Raw genomic sequence first — 19,705 nt, 5'->3', positions numbered from 1 at the left:
AGATGAATACTGCCTTGACGAGTTTGAACACATGTACACACTGGGTGGGACCAAATGCAAGATATTTCCTGGAGATTTTATCCCTGCATTTGCAAAAATGCCTCACTGTAATCCGTCTGGATGCAGAGTGATACAGAGAGAGATGCAGCTAAATGCCCAATGAAAACACATACATGCAAACAAACACACACGCATATGGTTGTGTTGCTAGCCTCGCTATACACCGTTGCTTGGTACCTTCCCAACCTACTCCTCTTTCATAGTGATCTCAGCAGACAGCTGAACACTCTCACTTTACCCTTCTTGACCTCAGTCACATGGCATTCACACCTGTGGCTGCCTCTGCTCCAACTTCCACTCTCCCAAAACGCATAGAGACACAGGCCAAATATACACAATACCTACAACTTTTAATGGGGCAAAAAGGCTACAGCCGCACATACAGCGAGTTTAACACTTTTTCAGGGCAGCCACATCTGAGCTTGTGTGTTTGGGTCTGAACTTGTGATGATTGATTGCAAAAACAAAAGCATGTATCATGGGTGCATGAGTAGGGAGTCAGTTTGATGTTTGTTAGTAAATTTGTCAGAGGAGAACATTGCCAAATTCTTATAAATCCAAAATGAATAATATGCATATTAATTTTTTGTAGAGCAGACAAAACCAATCACACTGTCCTCTGAAAAAACATTTCTGAGGCATAATCCATTTATTCATTGTCCATTCATATGAACTGTTACATTTATTGGCTCACTCAAATATAACTGAAAAGATAGATTGAGGGTGGAGTATCACATGCATGCAAGTGTGTTAGGATTTAAAGGTATGCGTGGACTTATGTGTTCCCATGTCTCCGATTACTGTAACAGTGAGTCACCTCTGCTACCATGAAGATGCTAATGAGTTCCCAACCTGTGTGCATACAAGTGCTCAGTCGCTTCCCTCTGTCCTCCCAGCATTCCTGCAACTGCAGCCGTTTCTCTTTCTCCTGGTGTCAGCCTCTACACAGCCCTTATCTGGCCACAGAGGTGCCGTCACCCTCTCTGGAAGGACTGAAGTGTCAATTGGACCACTACACCGACTGTGAGAAGCCATACACCTACCATAGACCACTTAAGATAAGACCAAGCCTGAAAAGGAAAAACTCTCAACCCCACCAAAACTATTCATGACTGTACAGCTCAATGAAAGTGAGTTCAGAGTAGAAATAATGTGGAAGGCCTTCATGCTCAAGCCAGGACAAGAACAAGAGGTTTATCCAATGGAAGACCTCTAGAGGTTGGATTAAATAATAGAAATGCTTGACAACACAAAATCCATGAAGAAGTAACTAGTAAAGATCACAATTTAAAAGGAAGCTACTCAAGGTATCCAGATAAGGGTCAAGATGTGGACAGAATTTTAGTTTAAAACATTAAAAAATTAACTAACAGCAACAGAATGTGAAGATGTTATAGTGTTGATATCGTAGTGTTAATGTCGAAGTTGTCAACATATTATGCTGCAGATAGATATCTATGTAATTAGCACGCTGACCAGCTGAACCCAGCCGGTCCTGTCTTGTATAGTAAGTCACTGCCGCGTCCAATCTGCCCTCCAACATGAGAAGACGAAGTACAGCTGCCCCGAGGGCTTGTCAATGATACGTCCATCGTCTTTTGGGGTTTTGATTGTTGTTTATTGCAAACACAAAGATAACTAACGTCAACTGTCAGCCGACGCCACACATAAAGATTATATGATAGCAGAGTTACTTTATCCAGCTCTCAGAGTTTCTGCAGTTTGGTCGTATTCTCGCCCTCCTTTTGTCTTCATGTGAACATTATACATTGCACCTTCAATTTGTTTATCAATCAATATTGTGATTCCACTTTGACAGATCATTTTGAGAAGGTTTTTTTAATGTAATATAAAGCAACTTGCATGTCTTTTCCTGATAGTAAATTATTAAATGTGTCAACACGACAACGTAACTGCAGCTTACTGTCCTCTCTTTGTCCGCGCTAAACTTCCCTCGGCCTGTTCGCTGTCACCTGACTGTCTATCATGTCTTTTATTGATGTTCTGCTCTTTATATATTTTACATACTCTGCATGCTTTTATGTTTTGTGCTTCGGCTGTGTATATTTTTTGTGTCTAACAAAGCAGCATCATTGTGTATTTAGTCCATGTTTCTATTAACATACATATTTCTTATTTCTTTGCTTTGCATGGTTTTTATGAGCCTCTGTGTTGCATGGCTTAACAGTACTTGACAATGTAGTATAAGGGTGTCTTGAATGATGTTTCAACTTATATTAATATTCTTTCTCCTTTTATTATTGTTTTTGCAATATACTGAATATAGTTAACCTAGATACATCCCTAATATATATATATATATATATATATATATATATATATATATATATATATATATATATATATACCTAGAATATAAAAAGGTCAGCGCAATATCTACATATTTAATTTATTCAAGGTTCCAGTGCACCAATGTCGCACCTTAGTTTTGTTTTTCACAGGAAATCATGAACCTTGTCCAACATATTGTATCAACACATCCCTGTTCTTTGTTTGGTCGCTACTGTAATCAAATCAACCTTATGCAACAAAAACAGGGATCTACTGAATTGAGCATTAGACATTGTTAATCTGACTTTGACTGATCTTGCCTTCAAAGGAGGGCCGAGGACTTATATAAGATTCCTTCATGGTCGCCCTGTGTGAGAACTTTGGCACGTCAGATTCCACGTCGGACACCTGATGTTGGGGGCCTCAGATCCAGACTCTGTTTTAATGGCCTGAGGTGTGACTTTAGCACCGCTGCTCTCACCAGCTGAGTCTGGATCAACACAAGCGAGTGATTTCTTGGGAAGAGACAAAGTTCAACCCACCACACATAGAGGCAATGACATTTTGAAAATGGCCTTTACGTCTCTTCCTTGGAACAAATTTTCAAATTAAACTGGCAGATTAAACTTGAAGGAAAACCCAGAGAAGTATAATATACATACACTACGCACAATTACATATGCTGACTGAACATTATATTACACAGACTGAACAACTGAAATATACTAAAGAATAATGTCCCTTAACTTTTTAATGGGTCCCTATGTGGGCTGTTAGGAAACAGCTCATTTGAGAACTGTGACCCCCACCATATGAAATGGAGTGGAAAAAAATGAATGGGTTGTTTGTCTTTCTAGATATAGTGTTGCTTTAGGCAAGGCATCCGGTATTTCCTCTTCCCGTTAAGCATTGTGACATAAAACTGTGAGTGAGAGCCACACAACTTATATAAACTAACCCACAAAGTAAGTTATCTAAAACACTTGCCGCCATTCCAAATTAAAGTGTATGGTCACAATAAAGTCCTGTAAATATTGCTTTCAATAAGTTAGTTCATACAATCCCTCATATGTTGCCCAACCACGTCCAACAAAAGAGTTTAGATCCACAAACAGCGTGAGTTGAAAGCTGGACCAAAAAGCTAATCACATATGGGGAAAAGACGAGGTAAACAATTAAATCAAAAAGTTTCTCCTCAGTGGTGTTTATGATGTGTATCTGATTAACACAATTATGGAAACACTTGTGAGAAGAATGAAAAAACATGGGACGATAAGTTCCCATCAACTTATCACCGATCTTGTCGGATTATTGGCTTCAGAAAGTTAGGCGACAATGGTCAGAAGCAGCCTCCCCAATCCGGTCATCATAAAGGTTAAGGGAGTGCATGTTTGGTGAACGTGTTGTTGAGTGACCGAAGCCCCAATATACAATATTTGAGATGAAGGTGAATACTCATTTATATTTTTAGGCACGTACATATCTCTCAACCCAGTCTGGGTTTGTATCTGATAAACTGTAGCAATAGTTGCATTCACCTGTAATCTTGGTGAAGAACAGATGATGCACGTAACCTGGAACATCTAACCGAAACTTAAAAGACACTAAAAACAATCCCAGATTTACTTTTCTAGAGAGGTGAGTCACCGTTATGTCTGCACATCTTATCAAGTTCATCTTGATGATGCACAGCCAGAAGACAAATGTGTTTTCCCCTGAATATAAATTATTACATCCTTTTAAAATTAGCCCAATATAATCTATAAAATAATTAGATTTGTTTCAACTGAAAACTACCAGGACAATAGTAACTAAGAGGATTCCCCTGAATAAGGAGTCACAGATATGATCTGAAATATGTAAATATATATGTTTTTCATTGTTCATATTTATTTTTACCCCTTACCATTTTTCTTGAAACAATGTCCTCAGTATTACTTCACACAGAAATTAAGATTAAATTATAGCCCTCAGTTTTTTTCATTTCAACTTTGTTTCTGAGAAATCATGTTTCACCATTTTTTATTGGCGTACTTTGGGTTGACTCTGGTTTCATTTGCTCGGTAAACTTATAAATGAGTCGTATTGACAGTCACTGTACCCCTCACCCTACCCCCAACCCCGTCAGCTATTGAGGGAACACAGCTCTCCACATCTATGAAGGTTCTCCTTAAGTGTTCAATTCAACACAATTTCACAACCTGTTAGGATTTTAAAACTCAATAAACTCCACTCAGTGTAAATCATGTGAGTGGCAGACATCAACTCAGTGTAATGAAGGTAAACCAATACAGGTCAATAAGATAATTACATGTAAGTAAAGTAATGTAATAATTGAATTCATCTGATGATGTGATAACAGACATTATCTTTAGTTGCCTTTATATTTCGCCAATCACTTACCTAGATTATTTATATATTTAGTTTCACAATTCAATCAAGCAATTCAATCAGAATTTCCATTGATTTAATTACTTGCTCTTTTCATGAGCTCTATGGCCCATCAAACTGGGGTTTAAAGAACAATAACACAGTATTTAAAGGAATGGAAGGTGACAACGACTTCTCTCCAGTTCATGTTAACAAGCAGATGACTGTTGTTGCCTCAGGTGAATCCGTTTAAGCAATCCGGCTAAACCGGTTTGCATTAGCAGCCCCCGTTTCAGTTTATGACTATAGCAGTTCACTACAGACAATGACCTAATTACTGAGCAAATACAAAGGATGATGAGTGTTTGACGTGTCCGCCTGATGAATAAAACCACTGACACTGTCCATGGAAAATGCCACGATTTTTAGCATGAGTGTTGCAACCTAAAACTTGGAATTATGAAAGTAATTAAAAGTAAACAAAATTGTATTTGGATAGTATATTTGATTCCGATGGAGGATTTTCTTCCCACTTAACTTCATATGATGTTGGCTGTATTATTAAATAATTGTACATTATGCCATACATCCCTTGAGAAGAAAATGTAAACAGAGAAGCTGATTTTAACAACTAAAAAGCCCAAAAAGTTTAAGTTGGGCTCATTTTTGGGTGGGGGATATCTCATTTAGGAACAAACTCCGTACAAGGTGAGAGGTGTATGCAAACAAGATGTGTTTGCGTTTACCTCTCGCCTTTGAATATACAAATGTCCTGTTTAAACTATTCACCCTTCCCACCCCACAAACGGATGAAAGGCTAAAGAAAAATATTCCAACTGATAAATCCATACGTGATAGGTTATATATTAACCTCAGTTAGAACATCACAGTCACGTTTTGTCTATATTTATCTACAGTGTGTCTTTTTTGGAAAACAAGGGAGCCAACCATAATATACAACTTCCCAGAAACCTTCATTTCAAAATGAAAATGATGTGTCCAAAGCATGGGGGAAAATAAATAAATAGACTACTTAAGCGGGCAGGTATTTTTCATGTCTGGGCATGCCTGTGGAAGTTCCCATCATCCCCTTGACTGACACACACCATCCACCTTATTTAGTGACCACACAATGCAGTGATGACCTAAGAACCAGCGCCATTTGGCTCCTGGAAGGTGTGAAATGGCACACTTCTCTTGAGCCCGGCTGTCTTTGTTGTAGGGATTGATTTAACAGAAAGAGGCCACTCACAGAAGGTGTGAGTCCCACTGGATATTCAACCCACACGGAGACATAGACACACACGCACGCACGCACACACACACATTCACACACACACACACACACATCCTGTGACGCAGCCACAGACTCCACCCCTCTTACGCAGACACACTCCTCACCGGTCTGGCTACACTACATAGCCCTCACCCTGCCCACTTCTCCCTCAGTACAAGTCTAACTGCAGCAGGGCACACACTCCACTCTTGGATAACACTCATTCATCACAGAAGGAGTACAGTTTGTCTTCAGCGAAGTATAAAACCCTTCACAGCCGGGCACCATGGGGACGAGCATGTCATGTGTCCCCCAACACAATTTCAGATTCTCCAGCAAGAGTTTCATACGCAGAAACAGGTAAATAAAGCCAACTTGTCCAGGTGTTCTTACTGTATACGCTTGTCAGTGTGTCATGTCCTCGACTGCTGTTAGTTGTTTTAGACTGTGTTTCAGCTGGAAAGGAATCATTGGTATTTCTCATGGTTTGAGCAGTGGGGTTAAACAGAGGTTGGGAGTTTTGTGAGGCCAGGGTCAGGATCATATGGTAATACAGACTCGTCCCGGAGCCGTGCCTGAGTGGTGCCCGTCTGGCCAACAGTGTCAATGATCCAGTTACCATTTGCCTCCTCTTTGCATCCTTGTAAAGATAATCTGCCAGCTGTCCCTGAATCTGGTTTCCCTCCAAAATCGGGACACGACCCCATTTAGTATCATTAAAATGTGAGCAATTATAGTTAAAAGCTGATAATATCTGGTTTATGAGACTTGATATATAAGTTAATGGTTTGTAGTGAGCTGACCTGAAGGCTTTGAACATGAATAAAGTGAGCTGACTGACATTACTTAGAACTTGGTATTCTATCTATCGGTAGTTTTCTTAGTTTAATCCAACTGGATTATACGCCTGGACATGTTACAATTACTTAGCCCAGTCTGCTGGGCCAGCACATCTGATTCTAATTAGCCGTTTCTCCAGTCTTCACTCCTGTGCTGTGCAATGAGTCAGTCTGGTTTTGTCAAATGTGCCAAGTAACTCTCGATTTTCAAATAAAAACAGAAGCACGGCCGCCCTCTAAAACGGCTCATGCTTGAACACTGATACACCTTCAAGTTGGGTCAATGGTTCTGCATGGACAATACGTTCAGTGTTCAAGTTTCCTGGTTACCCTACAAACTTATTGTGTTGGTGAACAGACCCGGCTCAGGTATTCCCCACAGAGAAAAGGAGTGAATGCCACAGCGGTGACTTGGAGAATGTTGGGTGTGCAAATTCACTACATATCTATTATCTACATTTCACTTTGCAACTGTGGACTGCATCCGTGTGCATGGTTTTGAAATGTTTTTTCTGTGCATGAGTACCTTATCAGACATCAATGTAGTGGAACAGCATCAATCACTAAACACTAATCAATGATTGTTGCTGCACATGGACTTCCCGAATAGGCAGACCTTGATTCCCACCATGCAAACAAAAGCCTGCGTTGTTGCACCGAGGACACTGGCACATGCATGTGCAGATAAGCAGATAAACTACAGGGTGAGATTGTAAAAGCAGTCCTACAGCGTTATCATTGCAGTGAGGGAGCTTCCCTATAAAGATGTGACACTAATGGTAACAGATGAGGGTCATGCGAAACAAAGGAGGACATTGAATGCTGATTTTCCTATGCATAGCCTCACAATCCAAAACACTAGACCAGCTTGTTCTTAACATTTAAATGGGTGGCATTGATGGAGTGAAGACAAAGAAAGGTGCTCCGGTCAAATTATTATTGTCAATAATCTGCTGTGAAAATTTGTGAAAACTGTATTGGTGGTTCAAGATTCAGTATGTGACTTGATTACTGTGGAAAAATGGGAAATACAGACTCTAAACTTTGAAATGCAATACAGTAGAAAAAAGACATTGAGGTCAATTCTCCGTCTGACAACAGTAGAAAACATTGAAACCACTTACCAGGAAGTATTCCTTGTTGACACTAAACTGGAAAGTTAACTGAACAGAATACATGGTAAACATCGGAGAGTGATTGGTAACACAGTTTTCCTCTCTCTCTGACAGCAGTCGGCTATTTCGCAAGAACTTTCCCCAAGAAGGACAGGAGAAGTCGAACAGCATCATCAATATCTTGTGCACCGTCACCCCCAGAAAGGTAAAAAGCTCGGAGCATGACACTCAAACATGTACATACCAAACAAAACGGCTCTCCTATAAATGTCAACTAATGCGCGTTTTGATTTTTATTGGTGTTTCTGATTTCAAGAGCAGGTTTACCTGATTCATTTATGACATGTCTATACTAACATCCTGATCTGTTGCAGGAAATGTCCCATAAAGATCTACAATCGATAGACAACATAAAATGGAATCCTCCGTTCCCTTACGACCTGTCCAGTGGCTGGAAGAAGAGCAGCATCAATGTGAAGAATTACGGACGAATGATTCACAGTTCCAAAGTTCGTTTCCGCTTCGTCCACTGCCAGGTGAGTGGAACAAAATGACTTTTTAATGAGTATGTTGTAATATCAGGACAGCAAATATCAAAGAAAACAAAACTACAAATGCACAATCCTTAATGTGGTGAATGAGGTCTTAAAACAAAGACCAAGCCTACAATGAATCATCACGCCAGTCATCGATGTAAACATGTGAGTGCACAAAAAAATAACATGTCGAGAACAGGATGTTGCTCTGCGGCCACCAAATACAAATCTCTGCCGGTATTGACGTGATGGCTGGCTGTCAATAATCCAATCCGTTTCCCACAAAGCGGTCCGCAGTCTGTGTTTGGACACGCTCACTTCTGCTACGGTTGTGAAACATTTGTGAGCGAAAACCTGAGGGTAGAGAGTTCCTCTGATCCCAGAGACTGATAAAGGACGCACTGGCTCCTCGCTGTGGGAATTGCAATTTGTCAGAGCTGTGACACATCAGCTCTGACAAAAACAGAAAAGAAAACATTGATTGAAGGTATAGTGTTATGACAGCAAAAGAACACATTGTATTATGAACAGGAAAATATTAGCACACAGGAGGGAATCATGTATTACTAAGCCTGTATGGCTTTGTAATCACTAAAGAAAGACGATTGATGTCAAAAGGACATGACTTTTGTGGTCAGAATCGTTACCAAACTTACCAAATCATGATCATCAATCATAATGATGATGAAGGAACAACATGTTCCAATATGAAATAGATAATGAGACATAACCTGTGGCAGGACTAATCTCATATATGACGCTTTCCTCATCTGAGACAAACATCTGAACAGACATAGAGTACAACATGGGTTTTCTGACATGCTGCTCTGTGGTTTCATCTCATCAACACCAAACCTGCTGATTTTACAGATAAGTTTGCTAATTAAAAGTGTGCCGAACTGTGAAATCCGCTGCTGTGCTGCTCACCCTGGATGTGATTTTGTTTAACACCGTGAAACAAGGATTGAAGTGTTCTGGTAACACATTTATTCTCACAGACAAGACTCGTTTTTATGAACGCGGCAAACAAACCTTCTATCACGATTTAGGTAACTTCCTATATTGCTATTGATGTATCCTGATAAAGCAAGTTTGGCAATTCCATAAATAAATAATCTACATGAAATAAACACATATAGTATTTTTTTTTTTTACTTCTGTGTGAATAAAATAGTTGACAAATGAAAAGTACAAGGTTTTTGTGCAGTGAAGATGAATAAATACTTTCAGCTGACTGTGTTGACATGCATGCACACAAATACAGAGTAATCAGATTAGGACAATAGTTTGATTCAACTACACTGCGGCATTCTCAAAAAGATTTCAGATCAGAAAAATGAGTTAGTGTGTCACAATATCACAATGTGAGTCCATTGAAAGAAGATAAATGATCATTTTTAATTACTTAATCTGCAACCTTTAACTTTTAACTATCTCTCCAGGATGTACATGATTGCTACCTGGATCTCTTCCAGACACACCTTCATTTTGTCTCCAACAACACAACTGGACTGACATACCAGGTGAGTTGTTTTATTTCGGTAATATTATTACAATCCTTCCTTTCAAATTGACGGTTCCTAAGTATCAGCTAGTTTGTCTGGGTTGTTTTTTTATAGTTGTAATATTCCTGTAGGGCAGAGTTTTATATTATGTCATCATACCTTTTGACATGGGTACCCTGTCAACCAGCGTTGTGTTGCTAAACACGACGAGGCTTCTTCAACTGTCTCATAAAGCATGAGCAGCCATTAATCATAGTTTTACTGTTTTACTGTGTCTGTTGAGAGCTGAACTCCTAAAACGATAGCAGCACCTGTATCCAGTGTTAGTCAGAATTTAAATGACGGCAGATGTCAAGCAGACATGAATACATCATTGACATAAAAGGTTGACCTCAGCGCAAAGGTGATTAATACATTTTTAAAAGAAGAGATGAACCGTCAAGTAAAATAGAGCAAGGAAGATGTTGTCTAGACCAGATTTTTTTTGATTTTACAAAGAAGCATGACATAGTTTTTTGTTGTTTTGTGTGCAGGGAACTCTTCCACTGAAAGAAATCACCATCTGCAACCTACAACAGAACTGCAACCACAGCCAACCCCAGGAATTCGCCTTTCAAATAAACGGTAAGTTCGACTTCACAAGTGAGGATACACGTGGGTATTGGCATTGAGCCCGGGAATTTTATCATCAGTTTGGGATTTTATTGGTTGTGTTGAATTTTGCTAATCAATCACTCGGACTGAAAACGAGCTAATCTCGAAGTAAAGGACACAAGATTAAACAGAGCTGGAGTGAGAATCCTGGTCTTTTCGCTGTAATGATTAAAATGTGCCACTGTTTTTTCACCATTGCTGGTGGTCTGCTATGTTTGACCCTCTCATAAGTTGTGGATGAAAGTAAAAAATATCCCCACATATAAAACCAGCATGGAACCACACACTATTTTCAAACTGCAGCATTTCCTATGTTATCACATTCCAGTGACCCAAAAGGGCCTCGACCCTCTTCACCTCCACTCAACCCCAAGACTAACTAGAGCTGGGCCCCCTTCACCCTTGGTCAGGGTGCAAACTGGCCTTAAAGACCTCGCTTGTTAGACAACAGGTGCACTTCAGTCAGCCCAGCTGTTGTGCAGAAAAGCCCAGCTAAAGCTCTTAGCCTTGTCACCGCATTTAATCTATGGCACATTCCAAAAACTGCTCAGGTTGATGTCCAGGAACGCCACTGACAAAGACTCGGAATGAACAAAAACAACCTGAAACTTGACTTCATTTCATTACGGAGGAATAAGATGTTGTTGTGACAAGAGGGCTTTTGTCTTTGCCTGTGAAACCATAAGTCAGTGAAGTCTGGGATTATTGTATAATTACGCAGTCAAAAAAAATGATAAGCCAATCCAAGTCATGAAGCGTGTCAGGTTTCTGGCTTAATGTTTTTTTTTATCATTACTATCTGACTGAAATCTGAACACATCTCAGCTGTCATAATGTTGACATTCTTTGGTGTTGTTTTGTCAAATTCAACTTTGCAATTTCCCGGATCAAGCTTGTTATTTTGTGGTATTGTATTGCAGTTGTTTTCATTGTTCCGTGTGAAACTTTATTTACTTTATGGGAGGCATCACTGACAGGAAATGTGTCGAAGAAGCGTGACTATATTCTGAGTCAAGTTATGAGATCGTGGAGAGATTTCCTCCTGCGTCTTTCTTTCGTTCAGCTGAGAATATGATTCAGCTTTAGCGTAAAGTAGTTTTGGTGAGTTTTATAGAGTGACGCGGCAAGCACCGCATGAGAGGGTCTGTAAATAATTCCCGGAAGCCTTCAGATGTTTTGTGTTAAGTTTGAGTTAATGTGTCTGTGAAAGGTAGATAATTAGTTAGCTAATGATAGTTAATTACTGTGAAACATTGTTTACTGAGGTTATTAAAGTATCTCATTATGTGCTTACAATCCCAAGACTTTTCGATTCACTCACATGCTGGAAATGTGGAGAGAAAAAAACTTTTCAAGAGAGTGCTATGGTCAAGAACTAAACTAAGTGCTGGGATGACTAGAGGGGTCGACAGATGAGTCCAGAGAGCCTGCTGATTAAGGAGCAGTCAGCAGCCTACAGTTCCTGGCAATTACGGTTGCAAAGCCATGGGGCTATCGCTGCTGTTTATCTCTGGTATGTGTGGGACTGATAGATAGAGAAGATTCCAGCTCTTTTCATCCCAGGACCGGTTCATTCCTCATGGGTAAGCAGTCCTGTGGGAGGAAGAGCCTGCTATGACATTTAAATGCCAAACAAAGCAGGTCATGGGGGATCTTCCACGAGAGGTCTTACATGTGGTTTACAGTCTTGAACATGTGTTAACGTTTATTGTACTTATTGCACGCGTGTTCTAAACAGACAGATTGTGAACACCACTAATGATTCACCACCATGGCAGAAAGCCTTGGTGACACTTTCCCTTTTTGAACTTGTGACCTTTGAACCCTGCAGGTGTCAGCGTTAACCCTATCGTCGTCTACTGTTCCAACCAAGAAGAAATGGACTTGTGGTTTGGCCTGCTCAAAGAAAACATTGAGGCCAATGGGGGCAGTCCAATTGTACACGAAAACTACACGAGAGTGAAAGTAAGTCACAACGTCTTTTATGCCACCTCGCTCCAAACAGGCTTAAAGTTGCATAAAAACTCCTGTGCTACAAAAACATATAACATCCTTTTTTTAAACTTAAAAGAAACACTTGAGTTCGGCCATCTTTTAATCCACCTGGTTGACTAGCCAGAAAAAAAGCTATGTCTTCAGCCACTTCTGATGAAAACAGGGTGTGTGTGAGTCAAGCGGGTCACTGCTGGCACTCCCTGAGGCCTGGATACTAGGGAGCGGCAATAGCCGCATCATAGCCTACTACATCAAAAGAACCCTCACATCTGCAAAGGGCTAAAGTGCTGACTCCACACCCACAGGTGGGCAAATGGCTGATGAAACACATGACCCTAGATGTGTCACGACAAAAGAAAACAACTGAACTGATGATGCATTTATAAGCCGCAGCTTAGGAGCCTCAGGAGCCAAAGCCATGTGACATTCTGAGAAAAAGAAATATCCAAATAAACATGTTTAAATTAGCTTATGGGCTAAACTCTGTTCATATTCACCTTGTTGATGATTCTCCCCTGTGTGTCTATTGTAGCTAAAGCAGGACAAGTCCTCTGAGGGCAGAGAGGAGCTGAGGAACTCCGTGAACAGAGAGCCCATCTACGAGTGGGAAGGCTCTCAGAGGGACAGCCTGGGCACCATCACCTATGTTACAAAAGTCAGATTGCAGCACCTTCCCTGTCAGGTATGACATCACTGCTGCTTATCAAGAGTGAATCACTCGGACCGGTCAGACAAAGTAAAACACAGTATCTCTGTCGTTGCCTATTTATGGAGATGTGTAGTACAGCAGACTGTAACTCATCACACATACATGTTTTCAAACTATGGGAATTTTTCACATGATGAATAAAAGCACCAGCTCTCAGATCAAGTGACTCACATAGCTTTGGAATTGTGCAACACACACATTACCTCAACACAATGAAAGGAATCAGTGGAAAGGGTGGAGTCTGGATTTTGGCAAATGGTACCTATCCTGCCGCTTTAACACTATTATCTTTATTTCCAGCGTCAGACACCTGCAACCAAGGGCTTAAAAACATGACTCCTTGTTAACCGAATCACAGATAGATACTGCTGACACGGCTTCACATAACAGTCAATAAAAACAGTATAGTCATGACACGGCTTGCATGGATATCCATATTTAATTCACTGTGGGAAATTGCGGCAACCTGATTGAAGTGTGTGAGATTTAAGGCCTGGGTGTGTGAGAGGCATTTGCCCGGCTCACGCAGTGACTGGATTCACCTCACAGCTGGAATGTCAGCTGTCTGTCCAGACACACCCTCAGCGAGGGAGAGGAAACATAAACTGCCGCACCTTTAAAAGCCCTACTAACTGGTTAGACTAAGTGTGCCTCGCCACTGAGTATTAAAGATGATTCCGGTGTTTTTTGAACGTTCGCACCAGGTCTCACGGTGGCCTCTTAGCTTTGTATAATTCAGTTTTACCTTCACACAGTCAGAATAACTGGAATTATCTGGCTTTTTTTTTCTTTCCTTCCGGAGAAAGCATGTGGTGCCATTTTTTGCAAAATATCATAGGAAATGGGCAACTGGTATCCCCTATAAAATAACAATATTATGTTGCCAATGGAAATGAAAATTACATTTTTCCATTATTGTAAGCTGTAATTGTGTGTCCACAGGAACAAAGTGACAGACTGCTGGTGTTGTACCCATCGACGCTGATCATCCTATCAGAGGAGAATGATGGGCTCTTCTATAAGGTACCACTGAACTTTCACTCTTGACATTAATCATATCCTGAGCTGTTTGCATACAGAAAGTCTGCATTAAAGACATGTGTTAAAGAGTCATTATGATTACAGGGAAAGCTTCCGCTCAACATGATTACTGTGACCACACCCTGCCAAGACGTCAAGCCCAACACCTTTATGATTGAAGGTAAATGCAGTGAATGAATGAGCTGCTCTGCTGCCGTCTCTTTAGCAAACTGCCATGTGAAAAGTCACGTTAGAGGGATTTAAATGAGTGTACATTCTTATGCATGTTTTTACGCTATGTGGTCTTTCCATGAATCCCCTAGCGTCACAGAATGTCACCCTCCATGAATGAGCCGGTTTTATCCCAAGCGAATGACGATCTGACTGTTGCACATTCCAGTGACCGAACGGACCGAATAACAGGCTTTGTCCCCCCCCTCCGCCTTCTCTCTTTCTTACCAGGGAAGCTGATCAACCCCATAGTGGTGTCGTGTCTGGATAGGGCAGAGTTCTGCGACTGGATCCAACATTTCAAAAGTGCTGACGTGCCTGTTCTCAGCCCCCCGCCTCCCGTGTATGACATCATCTACACCCCAACGCACAGAGAGGTGAGGCCCGCCCCCTTTCCGTTCAACAATCACACGACTCAAATATGAGCACAAGTGATAAAGAGAAGCAGCATGGCCCTGCCTCTTTTGTAAATAAACATTCAGCGTGACTATGATTTACAACTTATGCAAATATTACTGCTGCTAAGTGAACAGTCGAATAGAAGTCTAATAAAAGACACAAGTCTAAAGATCAGTGGTTCTCAGTCAGTTTTTAACTTCTAGTATTTTTCACAACAGGCGCCACAGTTTGACAGGTGGAGTGGAAACAGCCATGGTCGCACTGAGTCTCTTAAGTTCAGCCATTCACCGAGTGGATGTGGGACCCACAACCTTCAGTTACCCATTCATGAAGACAACCCTCTCTCCCCGGGTTACGCCGAACCACTCTGTGTAAGTAATCTGTGTCATACTTCTCAAGTTCAAGTATTTGTGAACCAATAAACTGAAGCAACCATGCCAACAATACAATATTTGCACAGATATACATGTGGTAGCAGTTAGTTATACATTGATAAAGAAAACCGTGTGTTTATTTTGGTGCAGCTGAGTGGCACCTTTTTTATTCAAAGTTAATCATTAAGCAAAATCTTGAGACCAAACCGCTGTTTGGTCTCCTGTTACAAAGGTTTAGTTGATAGGTCCAGTTAAAACAATCAAAACCAAGTCTGTAATTTCCCCCTAAAAAACATAAAACTCTACTGTTCAATGGAGGGAAATAAGACGGTTTTAATTAAGCGGTGAAAAGTTTGTTGGTAAACTTCAATTTCTTTAAGAAGAACTGAGGCACTTTGAATTATCAGGACATTTGACCAAACTCCCACGGGAGAGGGGCTGTGTGAGGCCGACTGCCCATCCAATTAGCTTAAGAGGAGAAGGCTCAGCGCCCAGAAGATATGTTGTTCAGCTTCTGATCTAAATCACCTAGCTCCTAATTAAATTGATGGATATGTTTATCCTCATGCACTCAGCCGACTGTGTTCACTAAAAAACACCAGATGATCCAGAAATCTAATGCTGCAGAGAGGAGAAACAGTCCATAATACCTGATGCCGTCTGTGTTTAAAAGCCACAGCTCTTGCCTGACTGTTGCACTGCATTTGCTTGTTTCTCTACAGTACAGCTCCAGTCGTCCCTCCTCCACTGAGACTGCCCGCCTGGGCAGCCGGAACAACAGCGTGTCCTCACACACCAGGCCAGAGCGCGACCTACGACCTTTGTCACTGCGCTACTCCTCCCCCCAGCGCAGCTCCTACCTCCAGCCCGCTGACAGCTCGGTGCGGTCTCAGGTCTACAGCACACCCTACTCTGCCCTGCAGCGAGCCAGCCCCCAGCGGCCGGAGAAAGCCCCGCTTGTCAAGGTAATTCAGTCTGCCGTCTAACTTGATAACCGAATATTCCACTTGACTGTTGACTTATTTTACATGTCATGTGAGCAGTAACTAAAATAGACACCAAGCAGTGGGCTGAAGGGGTTCATACATATGGTGCTGACATATGGGGTCATAGTTGCATTTGTGCAGACACGAGGTTGAAAGATCACTCTTCTTGATGGGGCTATGATGAAAGCTCTATTATAGTTCATAAACAAAACCTAAGCCTCTAATCAGAAAACATTTACTGTACTGATCCCTTTCATCATGATGGCAGTTGGAAGTTCAGGTTTTATACAACACTGACTGCTGAAAGCAGATTTTTTGAGAAAACAGATTGCTGTCACACCAGCAACGCTATCTGATCCTCCAGCGTGGCTTATGTGATTGCCTTCAGTGAACCTAAAGAGCAAGTGAGAGAGAGAGAAATACAGATAGAGACAAAGTGGCAATTGATTTTCCTCTCACTGTTTGGTGTTTTAAACAAACAAACTTTTTTTTATGATCAGTCCAACAGCTGGAGCACCCCTCAGACATCCCTGAACTACTCCCTGAATGCCCCCCAGCGCCACTCGGACATGTGCGCGCCCCGACAGCCCTTGTCGCCCCTGTACGACGAGCCCTGCAGCCCTGAAATCTACTCCCTGAATGACTCCAGGCCAGTGGTAAGTGGGTCAACGACACTGGATCCATAGGTTCAATTTACATCTGCGCAGCCTGTCCGATATCACACAGTGCACACAAACACACACGGGCATGTTCAGTGAAAAAATAGGAGCGATTAGTTATTGCAGAGACGTGGCTACATGCAGGAATCTAAAATTGCTGCTTGTAAGATTGAACTATTACTAAATGTAAAATCCATAGTTATTTTTGGAATATCTCGAACCAGCTCAGTTACATTTTGATTATAGAGCCAATTGTTTTCGTTCTGCCCTTTTAACCACACGGTAATATTATCCTCCACGTTTATCATCTTAACTCTTGCTTTACATGCGTATAGCTTCTCTTCTCTGACGCTTCTCTCTCTGTTCTTTAGCAGCAGAGCTGGCAAGAGCCAATTCATCACCACCACCACCACCATCAGCAGGCTGCCCAGCTCCTACCCTCCTCCTTCCAGCTACGCACCCCTCCCATGGGGAGGCGCTGCAGGAGAAGCCTGGTCCTGACCAACTCCCAGGGTCAGACTATGAACCTGGAGATGGAGGCTGCTCCAAGCCAAGCGGAGCAGAGAGCCGAGGCCGTGTCGAGGCTAAAGCTGCTGCCTATGCCCGGCCAAGTGCAAGAGCAGGTGAGAAACACAGAGATCCTCATCTCCCAGGCACTTTGGTTTCTGGAATGCTGCGGCACAAAGTGCAACGGCAACGCGCCGTATGGTAGCCACGCTTGTGTATATACTTGTTCTGCAGGTGTTATTTGAACAGATGCCACAGATGAAATAGAAATTTTGGGGAATGTAAGAATGTTTTCTATAGCTGATCACAGGGAGTAACTTTGTTTTCTTTTCACATCTTTTCATAGATCCTCCTCCCGTTGAATTCTGTGAGGAACACCCCTCAAATGCCTTATGGTTACTCACCAGGTAAGAACGTAAAGCATGCAGTCAGAAACATTCCTGTTTTACCGTGTGTGCAGAGTGTTTAATAAATCATTATATGTTTCCAGTCCTAATAAAAAAAAGAATTCAGAGTTTACATTTTTTCAAACAAAATAAGGCATTGCTTTTTTTTTTTTAACTTGGTTATATTAAATTTAAATTTGTATTGAGAAACAATGGCCACTGTTTTATATTGAAGCTACTGTATTACACTGTGGCATCATATTTCCTCACAAGTGTGAGTTATGGAGGTCATTACTAGCAGCCGCCTTCCTAAATACCACCAAGGACACAGGACATTGCTCACACTCCATTACACCTTAAATTAAACACTGCATGCACTTTGGATTGATTGAACTCTTGGGTCTGTCAGCGGTGAGACAGAAGGCTAAAGGCTACATAATTGAAAGTGCAGGAAATGCGTAAATGTGCCAATGAAATGGAGCTTACTGCAGCTCCAAATGCCACTTGTGCAGATGTCCCACGTGGGGGAAAGCCCAGTGTAAGAGAACACTGTTTCACAGACAGGGTTTACTCCTGCCCTGTGATTGACAGTGCACAACTGTGCGTGGTTACACTTGTACCTATAGGCTGAAAAAAACGCTACATTTAACCAAGCAATTGCGCTTAACTTTGATTCCCATTTTAATTCTAACACGTGCAATGACGGAATACTTTAACTTAACATTTAACTTGCATTTTGCTCCACCATTAGAAAGAGGACATGCATAACACATGAAGTTGGAGTAGTAGTGGCATGTTACACTACTGGTTTTGGAGTAAGATTATATGTTGGGACAAGGCCAATCCCACCACATGTATGTGGAACTGTGTCAAAGTTTATTCATTCAGGGCGAGGTTTGTCTCATTGTTTGAAACTAAAAGCCTGTGAATCTTGTCTCGCTCTTACAGATCACGACTCGTACCTTGAACCCACAGAACCAGATGACCAGGAAATGGACTATGACAACATTTGGCAGTACGACTGTGATCCTAGAATGATTCAGCCAATGTCTGGAATTTCGACACACCGGACAGGATTAGACTTTGGGGCCAGAGGCCTTGGTGCCATGGCAACCCAGCAGAGATGGTCATAAAACAAAACAATAGCCCGGCACTCGTCTGGACGTGTGCAAACAACAGATCTCTATCAGAGGGATAATAAAAAGCCAACGAGCACAGCCCGTGTTGCTCCTGCTGCATACAGTATGAACCAACACATCCCAACTGCATTGTTAGGTGTTGGTCAGCCAAGCAGAGGAGCGACGAGTGCAGGAATGAAGAGGAACGGGATGAAAACAGTAACAACAGACGGACTTCTTCTGTTTGTGTGTAGCATTGTAGCATTCAACAGAGACGACAGCAAAGTGTACATACTGTGTCACTGTAACGTCATTTTTTTGATGCATTATGAAATTGCACTAAAGGTTTATATGTAGTGCAAAAGCAGTATTTTGTAAAATGCTGTCCAGTTTACTTATTGTTATATTTGATTTAGTTTTATTTGAAGCTAAAAACAACATTCCATCAGGGCTTAATGTAACGGATGTATATTTTTGTAAATGTTGTATATTTATTATTTTATTATGCTGCATTATCAAGGCAATTAGATGTGGCTTCAACCGACCGCCTTAGGGTGCTAATATTACTACTGCTGTACTGTACTGATACCTGTGTGGCTTCCTTTTGTATTTTTGTTTGAGGTGTTTATTTATATTTGGAAATAAAACTGTAAAACCAGTCAACAAGTGTTTCT

The 19,705-nt window shown here is 41.3% G+C and overlaps 1 protein-coding gene across 1 annotated transcript; it reads left to right on the top strand.

Moving 5' to 3' along the window:
• Positions 1-6,205: 6,205 nt before the first annotated feature.
• On the top strand, positions 6,206-19,683 carry plekhn1 (pleckstrin homology domain containing, family N member 1). Its single transcript, XM_068597971.1, has 16 exons — positions 6,206-6,358; positions 8,067-8,157; positions 8,327-8,488; positions 9,931-10,011; positions 10,527-10,617; positions 12,479-12,612; positions 13,175-13,324; positions 14,294-14,374; positions 14,477-14,552; positions 14,834-14,979; positions 15,220-15,372; positions 16,098-16,340; positions 16,862-17,017; positions 17,392-17,643; positions 17,874-17,934; positions 18,862-19,683. The coding sequence occupies exons 1-16, from the start codon at positions 6,285-6,287 to the stop codon at positions 19,044-19,046; spliced, it is 2,136 nt and encodes a 711-aa protein (XP_068454072.1). The 5' UTR covers positions 6,206-6,284; the 3' UTR covers positions 19,047-19,683.
• Positions 19,684-19,705: the final 22 nt, after the last annotated feature.

This window comes from Clinocottus analis, unplaced genomic scaffold (assembly GCF_023055335.1).
Source record: "Clinocottus analis isolate CAN_PGR_092001 unplaced genomic scaffold, fCliAna1.0.p SCAF_4, whole genome shotgun sequence".
NCBI lineage: Eukaryota > Metazoa > Chordata > Actinopteri > Perciformes > Cottidae > Clinocottus > Clinocottus analis.
Note: the sequence above shows the minus strand (reverse complement) of the source record. Positions and strands in the feature narration are given on the sequence as shown.